The sequence below is a fragment of the Balaenoptera borealis genome (genome assembly GCF_965194805.1).
Source record: "Balaenoptera borealis genome assembly, chromosome: 4".
NCBI lineage: Eukaryota > Metazoa > Chordata > Mammalia > Artiodactyla > Balaenopteridae > Balaenoptera > Balaenoptera borealis.
The window spans coordinates 123,740,541-123,768,308 of NC_138861.1; the positions used below are offsets into that span (position 1 = coordinate 123,740,541).

General features: G+C 37.9%; 1 protein-coding gene across 32 annotated transcripts in view; it reads left to right on the top strand.

Annotated features, from left to right (window-relative positions):
- ANK2 (ankyrin 2) overlaps window positions 1-27,768 on the top strand; it is a 688,006-nt gene that overhangs the window by 644,607 nt on the left and 15,631 nt on the right. For 17 of the 32 annotated variants that reach the window (XM_082389582.1, XM_082389568.1, XM_082389584.1 and 14 more), the window contains 9 exons: window positions 2,081-2,177; window positions 4,897-5,125; window positions 5,983-6,108; window positions 8,280-8,402; window positions 10,378-10,410; window positions 12,351-12,372; window positions 22,908-22,982; window positions 25,159-25,290; window positions 26,319-26,462. In XM_082389582.1, coding sequence (XP_082245708.1) covers window positions 2,081-2,177; window positions 4,897-5,125; window positions 5,983-6,108; window positions 8,280-8,402; window positions 10,378-10,410; window positions 12,351-12,372; window positions 22,908-22,982; window positions 25,159-25,290; window positions 26,319-26,462 — 981 coding nt within the window. Of the gene's footprint in view, window positions 1-2,080; window positions 2,178-4,896; window positions 5,126-5,982; window positions 6,109-8,279; window positions 8,403-10,377; window positions 10,411-12,350; window positions 12,373-15,094; window positions 21,365-22,907; window positions 22,983-25,158; window positions 25,291-26,318; window positions 26,463-27,768 lie in introns of all 32 variants that reach the window. The other 15 variants (XM_082389566.1, XM_082389577.1, XM_082389592.1 and 12 more) reach the window with 3 other exon arrangements.

Consider the following 27,768-nt stretch of genomic DNA (forward strand, 5'->3'; position numbering starts at 1 on the left):
GAAGAAACTTAGATTGTTGTAAATATTAAATTACTTTGGTCATAAGATGCCTGCAAGGTTATATGCATTAATTCAGGAAAGGCACTCTAACTAGGGGAAAGGAAATGAACTAATATTTACTAAATAAAGCCTGTATGCGAAACTTTTAGACACTTCATACACATTGTTGTTTTTATCTCCACAGTAGCCCTGTGAGGAAACTTTAATCCTATTTTGCTGAAAAGGAAACCAAGATTGAGAGAAGTTCTCTAACTTGCCTGAGATTATACCGTAATATCTAGCAGAGTTGAGATTCAAACCCAAGCCCATATTCCTCAAAACCCAAGCTTTAAGCCTTCTTTGAAGACATCATCCTATACCTGTTGAAAAATAAATAATATCTTGAATAATTATACCCAATAATTCAAACTTTTCTGTCCGGGAATTGGTTATGTCTTTATCATTGATCTGCTGAACTAACTTTGGAAAAACAAAATGAAGATTTTTAATGATTAACTGAATTTTGGTCTTTTCAATTGGAAGCTGCAATAGCTTTCAGTCAGCTACTAAACTCCAGAAAGACATTCCCAGAATATTGGTTGTCTCTGCCAATAATACCACCACAAATGGTGAGAGGTAAAAAATCCATACAAGTAACCTGTGTTAGAACTACATAATTTGGCTGATAATTTCCCTATAACAATAATTACATGGTATTGGCTTTTAGTAAATATTCATAGTGTTGTCAGTAGGAATAATGACCATCTCTGCTTGCTTAAGTATTGTTAGAATTTTTTTTTCATTTCTCCTTCATATTAGCAGAAATGTTTACCCTTTTTTTATTCTCTCTTTCATTCTTCCTTATTAATGTTTTTTCTGTACTCTTGATAGCAAATCATTGAGACTTTACCACATAAGTTTAATAATATGACATAATTTTAAAGCACATGGACTAAAATGAGGGTAGTGGGAAATCATATGCTTCACCTATGGCCTCCTCCCAATTACTCATTTCTGGTTATTACATAGCATTCCTGGGTATCTTTCCCATACTTTTTGGTCCATGTGTATTCGATTAACCTTCCTACAATGTGCAGCATAATAGAGTGGATGCAAAACAAGTCAGATTGAAAAATGTCCTTGGCACATCCTGCCCTTATAGATGATAAAATGAAGATACCACATGGGCCTAGGCACCATCTGATCTAGTTATTCCAGCCCTCTGTCTTTGGATGGATTTGTAGTAAACAATTTCTTTACCTATTAATTTTTACAAATATGTTAACCTAGGTGTTTGGATTTTTCTGTTTTGCTCTGTTATATTTTATGGTCCTGCTTACAGTGTATATTTTAGAGGCCTCCAAGAATAAGTTTCCGTGACCTTTGTTTGATAACTCATTCCCTTCTTTAAGAAACCTTAGTCAACATTTGTTTTCATCTCAAACATACATTTCTCCTGCAGTGCTTGAAGACACTTTTGTCCTATCTATGCCAACTTAATTCTCAGTAGAAATAAAAACCAGCATCACCCTCCATTGTGATTTGTCTGTGTACAGAGATCATCCTTTGGCATTCAATCATTTGCTCATTCACTTTGCAGTATTTATTGAGCTCTTAATATTTTCCAAGCACTTTTTTGCCAGCCTTCAATTACAAATTGAGGGGAAATTTTCTTTCTTGAACATAATTGCATAAAATATGAAGTTAAAGAACAAAAGAATATTTGGATTTTTGTTTTAACAAAGCATTCAGCTCCTTGGTTGGTCAAAGGATCTTTTAAAATCATCAATTGTATATAATTCAAAATTATCTTCAGAGCCTCGCAATTACAATAAACGCTTTAGCATGTCAGGCAGAGAATAGAGTGCCTAGTAATTTGAAGCAGTTATTCAAATGACCTCCCTTAAATTTAGTTCCGTGAAGTGTGGTGTTTGCTGTTTGTTTTCAATGCGTCATTTTTTAGCATACAGTTTTTAGTCATTTTGCTTCCAATGTATCACCTTGAAGGGTGAGTGAACATAGCCAGAACCACAAAGACTTTATTTTACAATGCAGGGTCTGGAGTTTTGCCTAATTTTTTTCAACAATCATATTATTTCAGGTGGAACCACCCCTGCTCAGTGGGAAGATATTACAGGAACTACGCCATTAACATTTGTCAATGAATGTGTTTCCTTTACAACCAATGTGTCTGCCAGGTATGGTTATACTGCACAGAAAAACCTACTGTGAAATTGTGTGCCCCCGATGTCTTTTATTTTGTTCCTTACATTCTTTAAAAGTCATTTTTTTGGTATGGTTTTAAATATGGTCTGCATTTACCTTCATATTATAAACTAGACCTGCCAGTAAATGTAATAGTGATAATGCAATAACAAAGTACAGCCAGTCAGATTAAAATCTAAAGAAAATAAATGATTGTTGGCTATTACTGTATGACCCAGACTCTGGTTTTAGCAGCCACTGTTGATTTTTCCAGTCCCAAAGGTCTTAGGAATGATAGATTTCCTGCTGTCAACAAAATAGCCTGAACTACTTTTTCCAACAGAATGATAACCAAAACACAAAGTATATCATGGTTTGCTTAAACAGTTTAGAGGTTTCGGTGATGCTTATGCATCATAGCACATTTACATATTGCCCACTTATGTATCACACATCTTTAAAAAGCTTAAGCTATTTAGTTTTATTGCATGTGTATACACTAACTCAGTTTATTAATATGAGTTCTCATTTGCATGATCGTTAATGGATTGCCAAGCATTTTCCCATTTATTTAATTTGATTACTACAACAACTTTGCGACTTAAGAAGGGCAAGAGGCATTATGTCCATTTTACAGATGAGAAAACTGAAGTTGAGAGTGGTTAAAGCTTAAATTCTTATTCAGGGGGGAAAAAAGATAGATGCATGAATAACAGTGCACAGCAATAGCTGGGTGAGGTGACACATGTTTATAGTTCGAGCCACCCAGAGGGCTCAACTTTGAGTCTCCGGTTCTATGTGTCAGTGTGCCCTGCCACTCAGGCATCCACGCTCTAATGCCAGAAAATGACAAGTTCTGAATGGAAAGGTACAAAAGAGGTACTAAAAGAATTCAGAGGAGGGTGTTTGCATCAGGGTGGTCACAGAGGGTGTCTGAGAAGAGGTGACTCATGGGATAGGTAGGAACCTAACAGGCAGATATATAAAAGTGGAAAAGACAGTAACATGAGCCAAGATGCAGAAGGGCATTGGGGGCTGGCAACAGTGGAGTCTCTAATTCAGCAATAATGCTGGAATGTTGGTTAACAACATTATTTACAGAAGGCCTTGTAGGATAGACCAAGAAATCATGAGTTATTATGTTATTGTATTAATAATTTAAGTTTTTCAGACAATTGAAGAAGCAGTGAATAAAGTATAGTTGAATCAGTATAAAGAGGAAGGTAATATTGAGTGCCTGCCAAGAGCCAGGAACTATGCTGAACCTTCAACACATTACAGTAAATGAAATAGGACAGACCCAAAAGGACAGGTATTGCATGTAAATGAGGTACCTAGAATAGGCACATTCATAGAGACGGAAAGTTTAATAGAGGTTACCAGGGGCTGAGGTGAAGGGGAAAATTTGAAGTGATTGTTTAATGGGTATAGTGTTTCTGTTTGGGATGATGAAAAAGTTCTGGAAATGGAGAGTGGTCATATTGCACAGTATTGTAAACGTACTTAATGCCAATGAATCGCACCCTTAAGAATGGTTAAAATGCTAAGTTTTGTATTACGTATATTTTATCACAATTAAAAAGAAGAAGAGAGATGGGTCAGGAACTGAAGGAAAGAAAGGCTAAGAAGATAAGGAAATTTCAGAATACCTAAACATTATGGGCAATGAGTCGGGGAAGGAGAGTGATCATTGATGGAGAAAGGTTTCAAAGCAAGAGGATGTGGAATAAATCTTTGAAGTGTATGAATAGCAAATTGAGAGAATGGCCGTCTGATGGTCTCTGCTTTCTCAATGAAGTTACCTTTCTGAGGGTCTGAGGTGAGGGGGAAGGTCCAAGGGTGTCATAAAGGTTTAGCACCATTACTGTACTGAATAAAATGGTATCTGAGGAAAAAGTTGCCAAAATATGTCACAGATTTAGCTGAGGCTAGAAATCATAAATTAGTCACAAAGCTAATAATTTCTTCTATTAATTGTATTAAGCAATATTTAGGAGTTCTGAAGCAAATGCAGATTTTTTTTTAAGTGGCTGGGTTGATCCAACTTTGATGACTATGAGTCCTTTGGAAAAGAATGATGGAATGAGGAAAAAAGCTAGGTAGATTTTGTTGAAAAGAGTTTCAGGAAATGAAATGAAGAACAGGAGGGGCAATCATGGAAAATAGAAACTCATCCAGCGAGATACTTGTCATAATGTCCAATACTGGGCTTATACCACTAAAGGATTCTAAACCCTGAAGCTATATTTCAGGAGATTGAATACTCAGAAGAGTTTCCAAGGGAAAAAATTACAAACACAGTATCTAATAGTTGACCTTAAGCACCTTGTACCTCTTTTTCTCTTCCCCTCACCTGCTTCCTCCTTCCCATCTGTCCTCCTACTTTTCTTCCCTTCCCTATCTTTCTTTCCCTTCCTTTTTACTTCCTCTTATTGTCTCCTTTTCTTGCTCCCTTCTTTTTCCAAGAAGCATTTAATGATTACTTTGATCATATTGAAGGAACTGACTTGTTTTTCATTCAGTTGGCTTTCCTTATTCACAGTCATAGAACCCACTGATACAGAGGGCTGACTGTATTCCACCATTTTAAATAAGGGACTTGAGCATCTATGGATTTTGGTATCTGCGGAGTTCCAGGAACCAGTCCTCCATATATACCGAGGGCTATCTGTATGTTAAATTTCAGATAACTGACCTTATTTTATTTTATAGGTTCTGGCTGATAGATTGTCGACAAATCCAGGAGTCTGTTACCTTTGCATCACAAGTGTATAGAGAAATTATTTGTGTACCATATATGGCCAAATTTGTAGTGTTTGCCAAATCACATGACCCCATTGAAGCCAGGTTGAGGTGTTTCTGCATGACTGATGATAAAGTGGATAAGACGCTTGAACAACAAGAAAACTTTGCTGAGGTGGCCAGAAGCAGGGATGTGGAGGTACTGTATTTGAAAAACCAATTTTTGTTAATATGTTGTTTATACCTTTATTAATAAATTATATTTAAAATAGTATACCATAAATAGAGCCATCAAAAAAAAAGACCAGTTGACATCTTGATCAGTTAGAAGGTCAAGGTCTAAAATCAGCCATTTTTAGCCAGTTTGGACCTATTCAATTGGGATAGTCTCAGTGTATGTGAGGAGGTAAAACGACTCTTAAAGATTATTGTGGGAAAAATTATAAGTCATTGATAAATTCAAAGTATGTAAATGAATATAGCAATTTATATGTTTTTATCTTTCCTTGTTATTATTTTTTGAGATGAATATTTATTTGATTTCTTTTTTATTATTATTATTATTTAATAGTGAAGAAAACAGTCCAGGAAGTATATACTTCATTTAAATGTGAAAGTATGATATCCAGGGCTTTTCTACATTACTTTTTCTTATTTCAGAATTTTCCATCAGTGTGGGCCTTTGGATATTGAACTCAAGTAACCTGACTCATTGTGATGTCAAAAAGGAATTTAAATTTAGGATTTAAAGATATATTGGTTTGCGAAGGTAACATGTTAGAGGATTAGAAATGAGACCATTAATATTAAATGCCACTATACATTTACACTATACACTATACACTATACAACACTATCCCGTTACTAGTAAGAAGAGGGAGTGCTGGTACGTGCTTTGTCACAGATAAGACCAAATGTCAGTCAGGAGTTTAAAGATTATTGTATGCACATTTTAAGAATTTTAATGTTCCAGGTAATACTACCACTTCTTCATGTAAATAACAAGTAATAATTACAGCTATTATATTCTGTGTTGTTTTTCTCTATTTCCACCAGGTATTAGAAGGAAAACCCATCTATGTTGATTGTTTTGGCAACCTGGTGCCATTAACCAAGAGTGGCCAACATCATATATTCAGTTTTTTTGCCTTCAAAGAAAACAGACTTCCTCTCTTTGTCAAGGTAATATATACATGGAACTTTGTAATGCATTTAATTCAAGATCAAGTAAAGCTTTGACTTCCTTTAGTAGAAGAAAATATTTGCTTTTCAGTCCTTTCCAGTGATTTTTTTAAACCATTTCTGTAAAATTTTCAAGTCCTAGAAAACCAACCATTTTTAAAAATTTCAAATTCAACCTTAATTTTTAGTTATAGACTATGTTTAAGGCTAAGAATGAGGGACAGATAGACAATTCATTAATTAGAAAAACTGGCAATTCTTTTCCAAATTTTAAGGGAAGTCTCTCTCTCTCTCTCTCTTTTTTTTTTTTTTACTATTGTTTCTTTTAAATATTTGTGCTTAAATTTTTAAAACTTGTGATTTCACAATTGTAGAGACCAAAAGAGTTCTTAGTGACAAATATTTGTAATAAAGAGCTCTCAAAAGACCCATGATCTCGCTTAATCTATTACGAGATTATCCCAGGTATAGCTATAGACTAGATATACTTTCATAAACTCATTCAAAAAACATTTATGGAGACACTTCAGTGTACCATAAATTTGTTGTCCCTCTTTAGGAATATTAATCCACATTAGGAATTTGGCAGTAACATATACAAGTTTTATCCTAGATTCCCAGTTCTAAAGAGGGACAAAAATGGATATGAGTGAGAGATTCGTGAAATTGAAGTAATAATTCTATTTAAGTTTTAATAAGTCTGTTAAGTTTTCTCCAGATCTCTACTGCAGGCTTTCGTTGTGCCATTTCTGGTTCAGTTGTTTTGCCTGATTAAAGAAAGGCTCTTACAGATCACACATTAAGCAGTAACTGCTGAGGGGCAATGGATCCATTTAACACAAACAGCTGTATAATTGTGCTAATATTTGATATTATTGATGTGCAAAAGTCATTTTATAACCAACACAATATAAAAATAGGAAAACGACTTAAATAAACATTTCTCCAAACAAGATATACAAAGGGCCAATAAGCACATGAAAAGATGCTCAACAACTTAAGTAAATTCGAACTAAAACCACGGTGAGATCCCACTTCATACCCATTAGGTTGGCTATTATCAAAAACAAACAAACAAATAAACAGAAAATAACAAATGTCGGTAAAGATGTGGAGAAATTGGGATCCTGATGCATTGATTGCTGGTGGGAATGTAAAATGGTGCAGCCACTGTGGAAAACAGTATGGCAGTTCCTCAAAAAGTTAAACATAGAATTAGCATTTGATCCAGCAATTCCTGAAGAATTGAAAACAGGGACTCGGTTACTTGCAATGTTCATAGCAGCATTTTCCCAGTAGTCAAAAGGTGGAAACATCCCAAATACCCATCCACAGATGAATGGATAAACAAAATGTGGTATATGCATACAATGGAATATTATTCAGCCTTAAAATTAGTGAAATTAGCCAGACACAAAAGACAAATATTGTATGTTCCCACTTACATGAGGTACCTAGAGTAGTCAAATGCAGAGTCAGAAAATAGAATGGTGGTTACCAGGGGATCGGGGAAGGAAGGAATGGGAAGTTAATGGAAACAGTTTCAGTTTGTGAAGGTGAAAACATTCTGAAGATGCATGGTGGTAATAGTTATATAACAGTGTGAATGTACTTAATGCTACTAAACTGTGCATGTAAAAACGGTTGAAATGATGTTTTATGAATAATTTAACACAAGTTTTTAAAAAGAACGAAATTCTGATATATGTTGCAACGTGAATGTATAACTCTACCTATACGAGGCACTTAGAAGGGACAAATTTATAGCAACAGAAGGTTGAATAGAGGTTACTAGGTGCTGGGGGAGGAGTAGAATGGGGAATTATTGCTTAATGGGTACAGAGTTGCTGTTTGGGATGATGGAAAATTCTGCATAGTAGTGATGATTGCACAACTTTGTGAATGTGCTTCATGACACTGAATTGTATGCTTGAAAATGGTAAGTGGGTAAACGAAAATGGTAAATTTTATGTTATGTATATTTTACCACATTTTTTTAAGCTAAATGATTTTTTTTAACCATTCTAAATGATAATAGGAAAGGGAAAAAGGAACACCTCCAAATCCTTATTTAGCATTATCTAATGATTTTTCCTGATTCTTTTGAGTATCTCATTAAAATAAATAGTGTGCATCATATGGGTGAAGCATGTATGCCTTTCTTGTTCAAGGTACGTGATACAACTCAGGAACCTTGCGGACGACTATCATTTATGAAAGAGCCAAAATCTACAAGAGGCCTGGTGCATCAAGCTATTTGCAACTTAAACATCACCCTGCCAATTTATGCGAAGGTATTGTAATCTGCTGTAGTGCAATTCAGGGAGTATAGGATTTGATTTTCAAATTCTTTAGAATAAATAAAAGCAAAGACACTGAATGCAACCATGTATAACAGTCATTTTTGATACCCTGTCCAATTTATGATTTTCCATTTAAGTAAGGGAAAAAGTAGCTCTACCTTATTTCACATTAAATTCACTTTGATGGAAAATTTTCTGTAAATACATATTGGATATGGAAGAGAGAAAATTCGAATTTAAGATTTAATTTTTTGGACTAATTTTTTTAAATTAAATAATTCACTTTGATTTCTTATTGTTTTTATGTGCCCTCCTGGCACCATACTAGTACATTTCACCCTACCAAAACTTTATGAGTCTATTAGCTTCGATTTACTACCAGTTCACAGGTGGATTATGTATTATGAAATTCAGAGCAACAACAGGATGTTTTACCTTGTTGCTAAAATAATTATTTGTTCATCTTGTAACCTATTGTTTTAGGAGCATCAAATTAATTTTTCAACTCTTTTAACATGATTAGTATATAAAATACTCGCATGTTATAGGAGTAGATTTGAAACATAGTTGAAAGGAAAATTCATTAATTCTTGACCCAAATCTACCTACAGGTATTACTTTCTAGTCAAACCTCTCCCCATTATAGAATTCTTTGATTACTCTGATCAAATCAAAGAAGGCAAGGGGGATGAATTAAATGTTGGGGAGAACTTTATTTATTATTAAAAAAATGTTTAACCAGTATCCATTTTTAATGGAAAGCTCCCACATGGCAATTTATAGGAGGTTATAGCAAGTTATCAGTGTGAATTTTAGAGGTTGGGAAGTGGGATGAGTAGTGGCAGGTGAGACCTGGAGGAGAGGTAGAAGTATACTTAAAATCCTAAATCTTGACTCTGCAATACAAAACATTTCCTATACTTCTTTTTATTCACCACAGTATATTTTTCTTACTTAATTATTCTTATAAATTAGAGGTCAGTCACATAGAGATAAGCGTGTAGTATCATGTTTAACATTGTAAATTCTTATTAAATGATAAAAATTAAATGAAATACCAGTATCTGTTTACATAAATTTACATATTATTCCAAGAATTAGAATACAGCAATAGGTATATTGATCCAGTAAGTGTACTGTAATTGCACTCCAATGGTACAGAATGTACTTTGGGGTTTGTAGTGCGACTCACTTTTGAGTCACTGAAGCAGAATACCAAATAAGAACCACAAAGAAATATATACTGCTGGGGCGATCCACCTAAGTGATATGTAAAGATGAATGAGCTTTGTCTCAGATTTCAATGAGCTTTCAATGTGCTATAAAAGAAAGCATTTAGTTTATTATTACTTTTTATTTCTAAGTCAAGATATATCAGACACAGTTATTAATGCTGTGATGGTCCAGGACAACTTTCCATGTAGTAACTCAAAACAAAAGAAAAAATTGCCAAACAGTGTATAGTTCAGATATATTTTAGAACTTAGTAGCTCTTTATTATAATAGAACTCCTAAATATTGCCTGTGTATTGAAAATATTTTCACCATATGTTTATTTGTGGCTTTTAACACTTTTAGCCAATATCTGTAATGGCTGAGATATTGTCATCACCATTTCTGTAGATATATGCCATCAAATCCATTAAATGTCAAACTTTGAGGCTGCTGGTAACTGAGCATCTGAAATTAGTATATTTATAATTTTAGTTCTTTTGTCTAGTAGATTAGTCTATTTATAATCTTGGTTCGTCTCTTGAATCTACAGACATTTGCATTTAAATCAATCTTCTTTAATTTTTGTGCTTGTTTTCTATACACTGTTATTAAGAAAAAATACAAGTACGCTGATGTATGCTTACCTATTGATATCTGTGGTCAGGATATTTAGTCTTGTCTTTTCTTCTAAATACTCTCTACTCTTCCTGCTCTCTTTTTTCCATCTTGCATGGCATCTTGGGGCGGCAAGGAATCAGAGTCAGATCAAGAACAGGAGGAAGAGGTAATTGTGTGGCATTGTCACTTGTTAATGGCTGTGTTATTGCTATAACCACTGATAAGAACACGTGGTTACCTGTGTTCTTAGAAGGGTTACACCGTTGTCCTTAGTAATAAAAGGGTCACGATCTTACTTAACCTCTCTGAGCCTGTTTTCTCATCTTATGGACTGATTTCAGAGGACAGTAAAATTTCCCTGTAAATTGTTACCTGTCTTTATGCAGCAATATAGATTTCTCTACCAAGAGCTGAAGACCAAAACCATTATCTCAGTGGTTCTCAAAGTTTGGTCTGGAGACACCTGGAGGTCAAAACTCTTTCCTTAATAGTACTGAAACATTATTTGCCTTTTAGCTCCCATATCCTCACAGGCTACATAGGAGTCTTCCAGAGGCTCCATTACATGTGATGACATCATCACCCTGACACTCTGGAATGTGTGCTTGTGTATACTTGGGTTCTTGTATATTCTCAGCTTTCATTTGTAATACAGATATTTATTTATATATGTTAAACATAAACAGAAGTTCTTCAGACTCCTCAGTATTTTTTTAGGAGTGTAAAGGGGGTTTAATAACAAAAAGTTTGAGAACCACTGAAATAAAAAACTTTAAGGAGCATATAGTTCATCCATTTGACTATACTAATATTATAATGCAGGACTCTACATATAATGAGCACTTCTTATAAGGTAAATTCTTTACTAAGTGCTCCACATACCCCACCAACACTGATCTCACAATCACCCTATGAGGTGTGTGCTGTCATATCATAGATGATATGTGACAGACGAAGAAAATGAGTCTTAGAGAGGTTACCTTGAATAAATAGCCATTTGAATTATACCTGCTTCGATCATCAAAGCAAGTATGTGTTTGTTTCCCTTATAAAGGTCTGAAAATGCCCAAACATTATCATAGAAATGAAAGAAATCTTTGGAAAAGTCCTTACACTTAACTGATTAACATATTGCTTCCTGTTTCTAAGATAGACAAATGGAATTGTTATTAGTTGCACGTAAATGTTGTCAAATATACTAATTTTATTTTTTAATGTTGTTCTGTTGGATTTAAAATACAAAACCATAAAGAAAAACATAATAATCACCCTTGTACTCACCAGCTTAAAATGTAAGGCCTTATCGGTTCATAGACTGCCCCTGAATTCACTTCTTTACTGATGCCCAGGCAGTGGAGCAGGATGAGAGGGGTGATTATAGACTCATTGTCCTGCCATGTATAACCGGATACACAGTAAACTTATGACAAGACTGAAGTCATTTTTCTCCCTCAACTGTGTGGTCACTCTTTGTCTCTCATATTCAATTTCCTTTCTGTAGTTGGTGACTCAGTCCCCAAGCTATTCAAGATGATACCTGCATACCTTGTTGAAAGAGCAACACAATTATGAAACCAACTTTGCTATGTTCAAATGAGTTCTTCCATTAGGCTTATGATTTTTCTATTGAGTATTTTCAGGAGCTATTCAGGGCGACAGATCCAGTTTGTATTCTTTTCAGCATTTGGAATTCTGACTTATAACTAATAATGAAACTACTTCTGTAGAATGTAACACCCTGGCATGCTCTTTGTTCTTTCCTTTCTCTCAACTAAATTGACACTTACTGTTTAAAACCTACTTCACTTTTTTCCTGGCCTTTTCCGTAATATGTATTTCTAACATCAAACACACCTGCATCATACCTTCCCAGGAGTAACATGTTAGAAAGGACTTTCCACCCAGAGTGTCTAGAAAGGAGATTTGTTTTTTCAAAGTTAGGATAAGAATCAGAGACTCTAGGGAAGAACGGTAACAAATTACTCTGACCTTCCTCTAGCTTATGGCATTTCCCATGTATATAAAATAGGAGCTTACTGTACACATCAGGGGCTGTGAGGCAAGATGCTATTTGTAACCATTCAATTTATGTATGTTTTCTTTCAGATCGATATGACATCAGAAAAAAGTAAGATTTTAAATAAAATTGAGTTTGTTTGAAAGCTGGCTACAATAAAGAAAAGCATGAATCAAGATGCAAGCTAGTTGCCATTACTAACCACTATAATAATTATGTTTTTATATTATCCTTATTAATCATTAATATTTATTTAGAAGAGCAGCTTGGCCAGTTAAATTATGACTATATCTAATTTGTGAGCTAATTAGCAGTAAAATGCAATGATTATTCATCTAAGCATTCACTTTCTTTTAGATCCCTGTTAACCCTGCTATTGCTGTTATGCTTGTTTAGAAACCCACCCTACCGTTTTTGTCCATTTGTTAGCATAACATTGTCATCTCATTTTTTTGAAGCTCTGACATGACAGTATCACTTTTTATATCAAGCAACAACTGACATCAGTAGAGAGCTCATTATTTATGTAGGCTACACCTGCAAAAGTGATACTGTCTTAATAGTTTTCAGCTAAAGCTAACTCTCCCCTCACCCCACCCCGACCCCTACCCCTTGCACCTCTTACTGTGGTGAAGTATAACTGACTTTTCTAGGGCTGAGGTCTAATGGACTTTTGTGAAAACTTTCTGAAAAAAATAAGAACCAGAAAAGCAAAAATTAAAACCTCCTGGATGAAATTATTAATCACAACAGTATGTCATAATAGTGCTAATTTTAAATAATGATGCAAAGCCTAAACGTAATCTAGTACAAAGATAACTGGTTTTTACAGACTTGGAGAGAGCTATCTTAGAGTTCATTTCAGGTTTGTAACATTCAATTAAATTTTTAGTTTGTTGGACTGTTTCTGGTGACTCTAGCTTCTTATGTGGAAGAGGTTGAGTTTTTCAGGTTTCCTTCTTGCTTTTCTGCCCCAAATGCTCTAGAAAAAATCTAATTTTTAATGCTTATTTATTTTGATTCACTGTATTTCAGGGTGCTATTCCCAGAAGGAGAAAACTTAGAACCATGTTTAATATGGTCATCAGGCCCTATGCAATAATCTTCAGGCTTTTTTTTTTCCCCCCTTTTTTTGAATTCCTAGCACAATGTAATTTACTGCTAAGTTACTGAAATACTTTTAAATGAGAGTCTCCTTACCCTCATGTTAAATCATTATTCAGGACTAGAATATTTGAAATTCTGGATGTTTTCATTGTTTTATATCTGAACAAATCTGTATTGATATAAATTAGTTTAATATATCTTTGTATATGCATTTCACATAGTATAGCTCCTCAACATATACTGATTCTCTCAAGAGAAGGCACTTATGTTTATAAAAAAATTTACATTATCATTGCCTTCATTAATTCCTTTTTTTAAAGAGATTTTATTATCCCACTTTCTTCTCTGGGACTACTATGTTTATTTAAATGGCCCTTTGTTCCTTGGATACAAGCTAGTAGGAATTAAAAATTCATCCATCTGGCTCAATCATTTTTAAAAAGTTACTATATTGCTATAATGTCATAGATCCTCCTGAATAACTCCCAGGTATTGTTACTGCTTTAAAAGTTTCAAATATAGACTCATGTTTGGCTTTCTTTTAGTATAAAGACAATCATAAAATAATCTTCAACCAGGCATGAAATAATCTCCAAAGGAGGGCTCTGTTGAAAGGACTCTTTCCTAAGGTCTTTTCATGAGTAAATCCTAAAAGAGTTTGAGTTTTCCCCCTTGCCTTTAATGGGTGCAGACCCCCACTACCTATGCCTCAAACATACTGCATCGAGCATCTTGTATGTGGACTTTTAGGGAAGTAAATACGCTTCACCACAGTAATGTTTTCCATATTTGTTCTAATTTCTTACCATTCTCCTGCCTGCACATTTCAGCAAGGCCACCTCTCCCACCAGTTTTATTCCACCTTTGCTTTGCATGGAAATAACTTGGCTTACATAAACTGTGCGTGTGTCCTGTGTGACTGTCTCTGATTTGGGTTGCCATGCATCACATTTTAACTTTGGACTCACATATAAGTTTAATCACAATCGTTGTTTTTGTTGTTTTTCTTTCCTTTCCTTTCTTTCCCTCCTTGGTCTGTCCATTATGTGTCTAAACAAGGAGGTTGCTCCAAGGAAAGGGCCATGCCTCTCAGCACAAGACTGTTTGTTTCGTTGTTAGTGTGAATTTCCCTTAGATGAAATGCCGGTTTGCAGCTGATTCAGATATATTTTATAGAGTCATTGTATATTGGCAGAACTAAACATACTGAATTCCAGATTTTTCTATGATTAAATAATGTCTATACATCATTAGACTATATTCTGAGTTTGCTACTACTGGCTTTCTCCTAGAGGAAATCAACTTTCTGCAATTTCTAATGCTTTTTTTCCTTTTTTTTCCCATGTTCATCTTTTTTCAACATTGATCTGTAACATCTGAACAATCTTGAGATATCTCTGTGTAATTTCACTGCGTTCGTTCTTTGTTTTGTGATTTTGTGTGTGTCTTGATTATTTGTTACAGCTTTGTTGTATGTGTGGATGTGCTACAAGTGAGAAAATTAAGCAAGTTATTTCCTGCTCATTTTTCCTTTTCAGTTTTTTTTCCGTTAGCCTTGCTTTGCTTTTGTATCCTGAGACCTTGTGGATCCACCATTCCCAGCCCATTTTTGTTGTTCCACCCGCCACGACAGGAAAAGACACTGTGTCGTTTCAGTCCTGATTACATTTGCCAATATCTTTTTTGATTTCCATTTTACTTTCAATGTTTTTCATTCACATCAAAGATGATGAGACAGAATCTACAGAAACATCTGTCCTGAAAAGTCACCTGGTTAATGAAGTTCCTGTCCTAGCAAGTCCGGACTTGCTCTCTGAAGTTTCTGAGATGAAACAGGATTTGATCAAAATGACTGCCATCTTGACCACAGATGGATCTGTTAGGGCAGGTTCCCTCAAAGTGAAGGAGCTGGTGAAGGCTGCTGAGGAAGAGCCAGGGGAGCCTTTTGAAATTGTTGAAAGAGTTAAAGAGGACTTAGAGAAGGTGAACGAAATCCTGAGAAGCGGAACCTGCATGAGAGATGAAGACAGTGTGCCAAGGTCTCAGCCAGAGAGAGAATTAGAGGAAGAGGAATGGGTTATTGTCAGTGATGAGGAAATAGAGGAGGCTAAGCAAAAAGCATCTCTAGAAATCACCGAATACCCATGTGTAGAAGTTAGAATAGAGAAAGAGACCAAAGTAAAAGTAGAGAAAGACTCAACAGGGCTAGTGAACTACCTTGCTGAGGATCTAAATTCCTACGTGTCTCCTCACAAAGAGCCACCGCAGACAGCGCAAGATCTGGCAGGGGAGAAACGTGAGGCTCTGGGTCCTTGCAGGAGCTCTGAAAGCGAAGGGAAAGATAAAGAAGCATCTTCAGAGGAGACACAGAGTACGCAGAAACAGCCCAAACCAAGCCTGGGCATAAAGAAGCCAGTGAGAAGGAAATTAAAAGAAAAACAAAAACAAAAAGAGGATAGTTCACAAGCTAGTGCAGCAAAAACTGAACTTAAAAAAGGTAGTTCAGAAGAGTCATTAGATGAGGACCCAGGTTTAGCCCCCGAGCCTCTTCCCCCTGTAAAAGCTACGTCACCTTTGATAGAAGAAACTCCCATTGGTTCCATAAAGGACAAGGTGAAGGCCCTTCAAAAACGAGTGGAAGATGAACAGAAAGGGCGAAGCAAGTTGCCTGTCAGAGTCAAAGGCAAAGAAGATGTGCCAAAAAAGATAGCACAAAGGACACATCTAGCTGCCTCCCCCTCTCTGAAGCCCGAGAGACATGCGCCAGTGTCACCCTCCTCGAAAACAGAAAGACACTCTTCTCTTTCCTCTTCTGCAAAAACTGAGAGGCACCCTCCAGTATCACCAGTGAGTAAAACCGAGAAACACTCACCCTTGTCACCCTCCACCAAAACTGAAAAGCACTCACCCGTGTCATCGTCAAGTAAAACCGAGAAACACTCACCCGTGTCACCCTCCGCCAAAACTGAAAGACACTCCCCTGCATCCTCTTCTACAAAAACAGAAAGACACCCACCTGTTTCGCCTTCAGGTAAAACAGACAAACGCCCACCCGGCTTGCCCTCTGGGAGAACAGAGAAACATCCGCCAGTGTCACCTGGCAGAACAGAGAAACGCTTGCTTGTACCACCAGCTGGAAGAATGGAAAAGCATTCACCTGTCTCAAGCTCTGGGAAAACCGAGAAGCACCTGCCTGTGTCACCTTCTGGGAAAACAGACAAGCAACCACCTGTCTCCCCCACCTCAAAAACAGAAAGAATCGAGGAGACAATGTCTGTTCGGGAGCTGATGAAAGCTTTCCAGTCAGGTCAGGACCCATCTAAACATAAGACTGGACTCTTTGAGCACAAAGCAGCAAAACAAAAACAGCCACAAGAAAAAAGCAAAGTTCGGGTAGAAAAAGAAAAAGGGCAGATAGTAACCCCGAGAGAAACGCAGAAAACAGAGAGTCAGACAATCAAACGAGGCCAGAGATTCCTGGTCACGGGACCTTCAGAATCCAGAAGAGCAGTCCGTGCTTCCTCCGTAGGGTTTAAGAGAGAAGATGTAGCTGAAGAAAAGGAGAAAGCACTCAACCACAAAACACCTGAACCTGTTCAGCCAGCACCTGAAGAAGAAAGCCATAAAGATAGTGAAGTCCCCAAAGAAAAGCTGGCTGATGAACAGGGAGACATGGATCTCCAGATCAGCCCAGACAGGAAAACCTCCACTGACTTTTCTGACGTCATTAAGCAGGAACTGGAAGACAATGACAAATACCAACAGTTCCGCCTGAGTGAAGAGACTGAGAAGGCGCAGATTCACTTAGACCAAGTGCTCACTAGCCCTTTCAACACAACGTTCCCACTAGATTACATGAAAGATGAGTTCCTCCCAGCCCTGTCTTTACAGAGTGGTGCCTTACATGGCAGTTCTGAAAGCCTGAAGCAGGAAGGGGTAGCAGGTTCTCCGTGTGGCAGCCTGATGGAAGGGACCCCTCAGATTAGTTCAGAAGAAAGCTATAAGCATGAGGGCCTAGCAGAGACCCCTGAGACAAGCCCAGAAAGCCTTTCTTTCTCACCAAAGAAAAGTGAGGAGCAAATTGGGGAAACAAAGGAAACTACCAAGTTAAAAACACCACCAGAAATTCATTCCGAAAAAGGACATCCCTCAACCAAAGATGTTACTGATGGTTCTGAAGGGCAAGGTGCTGCAGTCACGGGGGGCACAGAGTCCTCTGCTGAGTGTTTGCTGAAGGAGGTCACCCTAGACCCTTCCAAAGACACGTGCCCCCCACAAGAAGGTGACGGCCTTGGCAGTCAAGGTGTATCATTAGCAAAAGAAACATCTGAAGGACTGACTGAGGAAGTGTCCTGTGATGAAGGTCCACTTAGATATGTTAGTTCCGCCCATGAGACACAAACTGATACTGAAGCTCAGGAATCCACAGCCACCGAGCCCTCAGATGAGGCAAAGCCCTTGCCGCTGCCTGGTGCTGCTGTAAAGACAGGCCCAAGGGCTGAATCAAAGCCCCAGGGAGTCATTAGAAGTCCTCAAGGGTTAGAACTTGCACTCCCTAGCCGTGATAGCGAGGTCCTCAGCCCTGGGGCTGATGAATCCTTCACAGTGAGCCACAAAGACTCCCTGGAAGCCAGCCCAGTGCTGGAAGATAACTCCTCACACAAAACCCCTGATTCTCTGGAACCGAGTCCTCTGAAAGAATCCCCTTGCCGTGATTCTCTTGAAAGCAGCCCTGTTGAACCAAAGATGAAGGCTGGAATTCTGCCGACTCACTTTCCTCTTCCTTCCGCCATTGCCAAAACAGAACTCTGCACGGAAGTGGCCTCTATGCGGTCCCGGCTGCTCCGAGACCCGGACGGCAGTGCGGAGGATGACAGCCTTGAGCAGACGTCACTCATGGAGAGCTCAGGGAAGAGCCCCCTTTCCCCCGACACCCCCAGCTCCGAAGAAATCAGCTATGAGGTCACGCCCAAAACCGCAGATGCAGGCACCCCAAAACCAGCCGTGATTCCTGAATGTGCAGAGGAGGATGACTCAGAAAATGGGGAGAGAAAGAGGTTCACACCTGAAGAGGAAATGTTTAAAATGGTAACCAAAATCAAAACGTTTGATGAACTTGAACAAGAAGCAAAGCAGAAAAGGGACTACAAAAGAGAACCCAAGCAAGAAGAATCTTCTTCATCCTCTGATGCAGATGTTGACTCTTCAGCAGACATGGATGAAACAAAACACACAGAGAGTGTAGCGGATGAAAGCGATGTCCCTGTGGTTGTAACATCAGAGAGCAGAAAGGTTTCTTCCTCCTCAGAAAGTGAACCTGAGTTGACACAGCTGAAAAAAGGTGCTGACTCAGACCTCTTATCAGAGCCAGTTATTCGAGTGCAACCCCCTTCCCCACTTCCATCCAGCATAGACTCAAATTCCAGTCCTGAAGAAGTACAATTCCAGCCTGTCGTTTCCAAACAATACACTTTTAAGATGAATGAAGATACTCAGGAAGATTCAGGTAAATCAGAGGAAGAAAAAGATCGTGAATCTCCTTTACCTGAAGACAGTCATACTGTTTCTACTGATGGCCCAGAGATGTCTTATGATGATCTAAACAGAGATGCTGATCAACAAAAACTTTGTGATGACCATGGGTATGAAGCAGGGACTCCCAGCGGCTCAGCCACTCCTGTCTCTTCAGGTCTCCACAGTTCCACTGGTGATGATGTCAGTGAGCAGCTAGTTATCCACAAGGAATCATTAGCTCTCCAAGACACTGGTGAAAAAGATACAGAAGAAGAAGAAGAAGAGCTTGATGTTTCTGGAGTCGAATCTCCACAAGTAGATTGCCCCAGTGAAAGCTCTTCAGCTTTGTCCTCTTCGCATCATTATCCAGCATCTGAAGCAAAAGAATTAGATGAAGACATAGTCTGTACATCTTCTGCTACAAAAATGGAGGTCACAAAACCTGACCAAGCTTTTGAGAGCTTACCAGAGGACCGGCCCACTCAAGACTCATCCATTACTACTCAAACTGATAGATCGTCCTTGGATGTTCCAGTGTCTGACCCAGCGGAGACTGATGAAATCTCTGATCCTCAAATCATAAGCCCTTATGAAAATGTTCCTTCTCAATCTTTTTTCTCTAGTGAAGAAAGCAAAACCCAAACAGATACAAGACACACAAGTTTTCACTCTTCTGAAGTGTATTCCGTTACCATCACATCCTCCACTGAAGACGTAGAAGTGACAAGCTCCTCTGGGAGAACCGTTTCAAGTGAAGAATCTAATTTGGAGGACCAGAACTTGGACGTAGAACCCAAACAAGAAAGTACCTTGTGGGAAATGCAGTCGGATAGAGCCTCCTCATCTTTAGAGCCAACTGTACCAAATACATCAACAGTTGCTGGTGAACAGAGAAGCAAAGTCATCATCACAAAAACTGATGTGGATTCTGATTCCTGGAGTGAAATCCGTGAGGATGATGAAGCCTTTGAGGCTCGAGTGAAAGAGGAAGAACAGAAGATATTTGGTTTGATGGTAGACAGACAATCGCAGGGTACCACCCCTGACACCACTCCTGCTAGGACCCCAACTGAAGAGGGGACCCCAACCAGTGAGCAAAATCCATTTCTCTTTCAGGAAGGAAAATTGTTTGAGATGACCCGAAGTGGTGCCATTGATATGACCAAAAGGTCCTATGCAGATGAAAGTTTTCACTTTTTCCAAATTGGGCAAGAATCCAGGGAAGAGACTCTCTCTGAAGACACGAGAGAAGGGGGTACTGGTGCTGAGACCCTACAGCTGGAGACATCAGCTGAATCATTAGCACTCTTAGAATCGAAAGAAACAGTGGATGACGAAGCAGAGCTACTCCCAGATGACCTGAGTGAGGAAGTAGAAGAAATACACGCTTCAGATGCTCCACTTAACTCCCAAATGGGGATTTCAGCCTCCATTGAAACATCAATGAAAGAGGCAACTTCTGCGGGAGCTGAGGACCTCCCCCCCATGGGAATGGGTGACACACCTCCCCTGTCCAGTGTGAAGCAGACAGCTTGCCCTGACTCCCCTAAACCAGTTGGACAAGTTCAGTTAGATTTTTCCACAGCCACTAGGTCTGTATATGCAGATCGGGGTGATGATTCTCCCGATTCATCCCCAGAGGAACAGAAATCAGTCATTGAAATCCCTACTGCACCTGTGGAGAATGTGCCTTCTACTGAAAGCAGATCCAAAATCCCTGTAAGGACTATACCCACTTCAACCCCAGCACCTCCATCTGTGGAGTATGAAAGCTCCCTTTCTGAAGATTTCCTACCCAGCCTGGATGAGGAAAGTAAAGAGGACAAAACAAAACCAAAGTCTAAAATCCCCATGAAAGTGCCCGTCCAAAGAGTCGAGCAGCAGCCTTCGCATCTAGACCTGTCTCTACAGAAAACAGAGGCTCCTCAGGGACAGGACAGGACAAGCAGAGCGCCAAGTAATAGAAGCAAACCCGAATCTGATGCCAGTTTGGACGCAAAGACCAAATGTCCAGTAAAAACTAGAAGTTACATTGAGACAGAAACAGAAAGCACAGAGTGGGCAGAGGAGCTTGAGTTAGAATCAGAGGAAGGGGCCACAAAACCAAAGATATTTGCATCCCGATTGCCAGTAAAGAGCAAAAGCACCACTTCTTCCTGCAGGGGGCCCACGAGCCCCACAAAAGAAAGTAGGGAGCATTTCTTTGACCTTTACAGGAACTCCATAGAATTCTTTGAGGAGATTAGTGACGAGGCTTCCAAGTTAGTGGATAGACTTACACAGTCAGAAAGGGAACAGGAGTTAGTTTCAGATGACGAAAGTAGTAGTGCCCTGGAAGTTTCAGTAATTGAAAATCTGCCACCTGTTGAGACCGAGAACTCAATTCCTGAGGACATCTTTGACACAAGGCCCATTTGGGATGAGTCCATTGAGACTCTGATTGAACGCATCCCTGATGAAAATGGCCATGACCATGCTGAAGGTATTTGCCAGCCACTGGGATTCCCTGTGCTACGCATGTCATAAATTTGGTATAGTTTTTTTGTGTGTCTGTTTTATTTGGTGATTTGTGTCTCATTTTCTTTAAGCTTTCTGTAGTGGTTACTATGTTTGTGTAAGCCCTTTGTGTTTTGTGCTTTCTCTGTATACTCTTGTCTGTGGAAACAATCTCAAGATTGAGTAATGAGAATGCTTATGGAAAACATAAACATGATTGACAGGCAACGGGGATCTTGCCTTTTCTCTAGCTGCTGCACGTGAGGCCATGCAAGCTTTGAGTTTTGTTGTTCTGACGCTCCAGGCTTAGCCTTAAATTAAGCATACAGATATATTTGGTTTTGTTTCATATTATGAGGATTCATTGCTTTTTCTAATTACCTTTGAGTACTTTAAAATAATAAGTACTTAACAATTTTATAATGATTAGGAAGCCATTTGCACAAGAAGATTTCACATACCATGAAATTCTAATTGTTGAGGATTTGTTTTTGATTTGGAAAGGTTGGATTTCAGATACCATTGGTAAACACTTTAAGCAAACAATCATAAGGTAAAAACATGCTTTTAATTTATGTGGCAGGTGAATGATGAATGGGCTCTGATTAGGTGCAGCAAACAACAAAAACTCAAACTTTGCATGATTTAAGTTGACTGTGAGGGGATGATGGCTCTTTGAATGATAAAAAAGGGAAACCATAGATGGCTTTGAGAAGTAGCCTCTGGTCTTCCAATATCTCTACAATAAAGACTATTATTCTTAAATTTGGGTTATAAAAAAATGACCATGACCTAAAATGCTGCCCATCAATTAATGGGGGTTAAAAATCAAAGGGAAAATTATAGTCTGTGGGAGTATTATATGAGCTTACTTAGTAGTAAGCAGACAGCAACTTTGCCCAAAAGACATATATACACACTAATATAACATACACATATGTATACATACACTTTATTTTTCCTTCTTCCAAGGTTACCAGGACCAAGACAAACGTTGTTTCTGGCCATACTGAAAAAAGCCAGGATGGTCTGATCAACCCATGATCTCGGTCTCTTGTGAATCTTGGATGTGATTTCTTTGCAACATGACCCAGAAGTGATCTTATACTGCCACAGGCAATAATAGGAGGTCCTAACCAATTACTCCATTTCTCCATCCCATTTATGATTTTTCTGGTGTTTGATGAGCAAGATGATTCTCTTCGGGTGGGCAGTATCCTCTCAGATAAGTTTAAGAGGAAAGTCCTAAGATTACTAGAAATCAGTAATTTATATAATTATGTCCAGTGACTAGTCTTGATTAAAGAGATATGGAAGCAGATGGTTTTCATGATTTTTATTACATTTATTCCCCATTCCATTCCAGAAATCAGGCAAACGCACAATTTAATATGATTTAAAATGTAATAGTTAATTTGTGCTATAATCAAATATTTGGACAATTGACTGCCTTTCTTTGGATGATCAGTACTGTGGTTCCTCTCCTGTCATGGACAACCTTTGGCCATTCTGTTTTTGACCTTCTGTAGATCAACAGGATGAGCAGGAACGGATTGAGGAAAGGCTGGCTTATATTGCTGATCACCTTGGTTTCAGCTGGACAGGTAAAATGAGTGTGACCCATTTTTTTCAACAAAACCTGCTTGGTTTAAATGACATTGTTGCATCAGCCAACTGTCATTAACAATGAAAAAAGGTCTTTTTTTTTCTTTCCTTGAGGAAGACCACATGCAATAGTGAAAAGAATGATACTATGAACTAGAAAATCCAGGGTCTGCATTAACTCACTGCATGAACCAGGGCAGGCCTTTTATTGTCTCTGGCATTTTGAATAATAGAACTTTAGATTAAGAGATTTTGAGACTATAAGAAGCCCCACTACCCTCCTTTGGGAGCTGTGGATATCTAAACTTTGGGGAGATTATTGTGTTTCAAAACCATTGTCAGTTGTAATTGTCATAAAATTTAATTTGAGATTCCACCAGGGCTCCTTGTTATAGATACCTTGAATCAGATATCTTCATCCTGAACAATACTAAAATTTACTTCAGATGAATGTTGAAGTACATATGAATGAGATGTTCAATAATTTTCTGAGAGATGGGTATGTTTCAGTTTAGAAATTGTAAAATAATTTTTTAATGGAAAGTGAATTCTAAAATCAGTATGGTTTATTTACAAATCATGAGTTGTAGGTTTTAAAAGCTATACCCTTTCATCTTTCCTGCTATTTAACATATTAAAGCAAGATTGTCCATCTGGATTTTTTTCTTTTTTCTGTTTTTGTTTGTTTGTTTGGTCTGACTTCCTTTTATGTCACTTGTGACTACTTAATTGAAACAAGCAGTTTAAAGTTAATATTAATCTCCTTTCAGTTCCTTAAAAATTTGGTATGAATAGGAGATAGGAGTCATAATACCCTTAACAAAGATAATTGGTAGTGTAGAATAAATGACTAAAGCATTTAAAGTAATTTAAAAATACTGAGCAGATTTATTTAATTGAGGGATTTAGGGGAAGGAAGGGTATCAAAATATCTCTGATTGACTGACTAAGTAGGTAGCATTCAGAATTATTTATTTTGCTTCTTAAGTATTTATGAGTGTCTGTATTAAACGTAATATCTATTATAGTTGGTGAAAATTCAAACCTTACAATCACACTGAATGGTATAAAATGAAAAGTAAATAAGTCTCTCACACCTACATCTCGTCTTTGAGCCCCTTTCCTCAAAGGTAACTGCTAACACTTTCTCATGTATTCAGAAAAAAATCTGCAGTGCCCACATCTATGCTTATTATTTAAAAATAAGCAAAATTTTACTTAACAGTATTCTTCATAAATACTCCATCAGCATAGAAATATCTATGGCATTCTTTTTAATGGCTATTTAATTCCACTGTATGGAGGTACCATAATTTTATCAATGGCCTTTGTTGATGGCTACTTAGGTTGTTTCCTGTTAGTGGCAGTAGATATCCTTGTGCACCGATAGATTTTTGTGGGTGTTTCTATAGGGCATATTCCTAGAAGGAAAAAAGCTGCGTAAATATATGTATATTTTTAATTTTGAAAGATATTGGCAAATTGCCCTCCAGAAAGGACACCTCCTTCACACACACACACACACACACACACACACACACACACGCGCGTGCACGCATGCGCGCACACACACCTCAATGTATAAGCAACCATATAGAATGTTAATGGTAGACTTTAAAGGAAAACTTTGAGGCTTCTTCCCTAGGTCAGTTAATCCTTCCCAGACCTTTTATTCATGTGACATCAAATCACAGAAAGGAGTTTATCCAACCACCATAATATAGCTACAACCAGTATTTATCCAAGTACCCAGAAACAGAATTTATAGTATTTGCAAGTCCCCTAATTATGATTAAAAGTGAGACATGGTCTCTTTCTACTGTTTTCAGTCATTTTCCATTGTCTTGGTTAAGAGTATAAGCCAGTATTAATGGTGTCTTCCAAATTTTGGAATTAAATGGTCCTGAATTTACATATTTTATCATCATTGCCTCAAACTTACTATTTCCACTATGACAGTGATCAATCAATTCTATACCCAATTTTAAGGAAAATATCTGCAGTTAGTGCTAGAAGAACAAAGGCATACGAGAGTCATTTCTAATAAGTAGGAAAAAATAAAGGAACTCTGTTACAGCAATACAAAGAACACATCATTTACAAAATCACAAGGCAAGGTGTGGAGACTCAAACTATGAAGTTAATATATTTACAAAGGAGTATTTTCTCTTCTAGAATTAGCAAGAGAATTGGATTTCACTGAGGAGCAAATTCATCAAATTCGAATTGAGAACCCTAACTCCCTCCAAGACCAGAGTCATGCACTATTGAAGTACTGGCTAGAAAGGGATGGGAAACACGCGACAGGTAGGTGGAGAGCTATATGTAAAAGGCAATAGGCCGGAGGTAGAAAAAAGTCTTGTTCAACAAACCTTTTATGCAAATTCAGTAAAAAGATAAAATGACAGATGCCATCAACCTGAAGTGCTACTGTAAGCAAATGAGAAGGAGCTGTAACATTTCTCAAATATGCATGTTGCATAAAAATTCTTGTACTGTGTTCCTGTGAACAGCATTAACCAGTGGAAAGTGGTACTAGCACTGGCTGCTAACAGGAAAGTTATTAAAGTCCTAAAATTTTCTAAGTATTGACAGCAGACACACTTGCTTTATTAGCCATTGTTTTATTGATGGTGCATTACATTCAGTTCCTGCTTCCTTTACTCCTAAATAACTAAAATGGGGGAAAATATCAAGTAGATATTCTACATAATGATTTATATATGATATTCTGACCACATCAAATAAAATGGGAAGTGATACAGAACATAACTACTTCTTATCCCTCAGCTGGTCTAAGTTTGCCACTTTGTTTAATGCCTCTTTGAAGACCTACCTAGAGACCTCCCTTATTTACATCTAGCCCACATTTATCTTTCCTTCTCTTACCATTATTCTAGGTAGGATTGCCAGATTTAGCAAATAAAAATTGAGAGCACCCAGTTAAATTTAAATTTCAGATAGTCAACAGATACTTTTCTAGTATAAGTATATCCTACGCAATATTGGGGATATACTTTTACTAAAAAAAATTTGTTTTTTATCTAAAATTCACATTTGACAGGGTGTCCTATGTGTTATCTAGCAACTCTACTTTTAGGGCTTATGCCCATGCTGTGTCACCCATTTCGTACATAGCTCTTGTTTGTTTGCTTACTTTTACAAAGACCCTTAATTGGGCTTTGGTTGTTTCTTGTACAAACATCAAAATTTTAGTAAAGTTTTCCTTTGCTTAAAATATATCACCAAAAAAATTCAGTAGGGCAACTAAATGAAAGAGATTTTTAAAAGAGTAGCCCTCAGATGTAATAAATAGTTTTTCTCTAATATCCCAGATACCAGTCTCATTGAATGTCTCACCAAGATCAACCGAATGGATATTGTTCATCTCATGGAGACCAGCACAGAGCCTCTCCAGGAGCACATCAGTCATAGCTATGCAGAGATTGAACAGACCATTACACTGGATCATAGTGAAGGTCAGACAATTTTTGTGTGTGTATGAGTGTCTGTGATGTATGGTTAATTCAGGCAACTGGCCCCACTGTCTTCCTTTTTTCAGAGCGTCGACCATGGCCTTTCTGATACGTTCTTCTCCTGAGACTTCCCTGCCCATTTTAGGTGCCCCCATCCCTCTCGTTCTTTGTTATTTCATCATTGTCTCAGTCAGCGTGGGCTGCTATAACAAAATACCATGAACTGGGTAGCTTAAACAACAGAAATTTGTTTCTCACAGTTCTGAAAACTGGAAATTCAAGATCAGGGTGATAGCATGGCTGGGTTCTGGTGAGGGCCCTATTCTAGATTGTACATGGCTATCTCCTTGCTCTGTCCTTACGTAGGGGACAGAGAAATAGCTAGCTCTCTGACCTCTTCTTATAAGGGTGCCAGTCCCATTCATGAGGGCTCCACCCTCATGACCTAATTACCTCGCAGGGTTACCACCTCTGAATACCATCACGTTGGGACTAGGGTTTCAACATATGAATGTGAAGGGGACCCAAACATTCAGTCCATAACAGCCATCAACAGGGATGATCCATCCAGTGCCCTTTCCTCAGCTCCTTGATGGCACTTCTGATACTTGTGTCTTTTACTCTACCTTAGTGACCCATTTCTGTGCCCACAACCCAAACTAAATCATTATCAGTGGCTGTACTACTTCCAAGTCCCAACTTGAAGCATTATACTTACATCCTCTTTTACTTCTACACAATAATTCTGCAAACCCACTGGACCTCTTGTCATTGGTCCTACCCCCCTTTTCAGTATTAAAGTTTCTCGAATCCACCCTCATTCACTTCCATGCTCACTCACTCCCATTCTTTCTCCTTCTCTCTCTCTCATTGCTATTTTTACACTTTCTCTTCTTTCAAGCCTCCAGCATTACTCTTCTTTTTATTTATTCCAACCTGATGACCATACTTCATATTCCTTAGAAAAAATAGGAATACCTGTAAGCAAATGTCCATATTCTTTCACCACAAGGTCTCTCAACCTAAGTGCATCTCAGTGCTTATGCTCTACCTTCCCTGCTGTATGAAATGGCCTTCCTTTGCTAAAGCCATCATCTCTTCTTTTCTACTAGATCTCATCCCCTTTTACCAACTATTGACTTCACTCCTACAATCACCCACTCTGGCTCCTACAACTAGAACATTGTCAACAGCACTGAAACGTGCTTTAATAGAGCCCGGCTTTAAAAACAAAGCAAAGCAAATAACTCCTTTCTCCCAGTATGCTCCCCTGTATGACTGCTCTGTTTCTCCATCTATTTCATGGCAA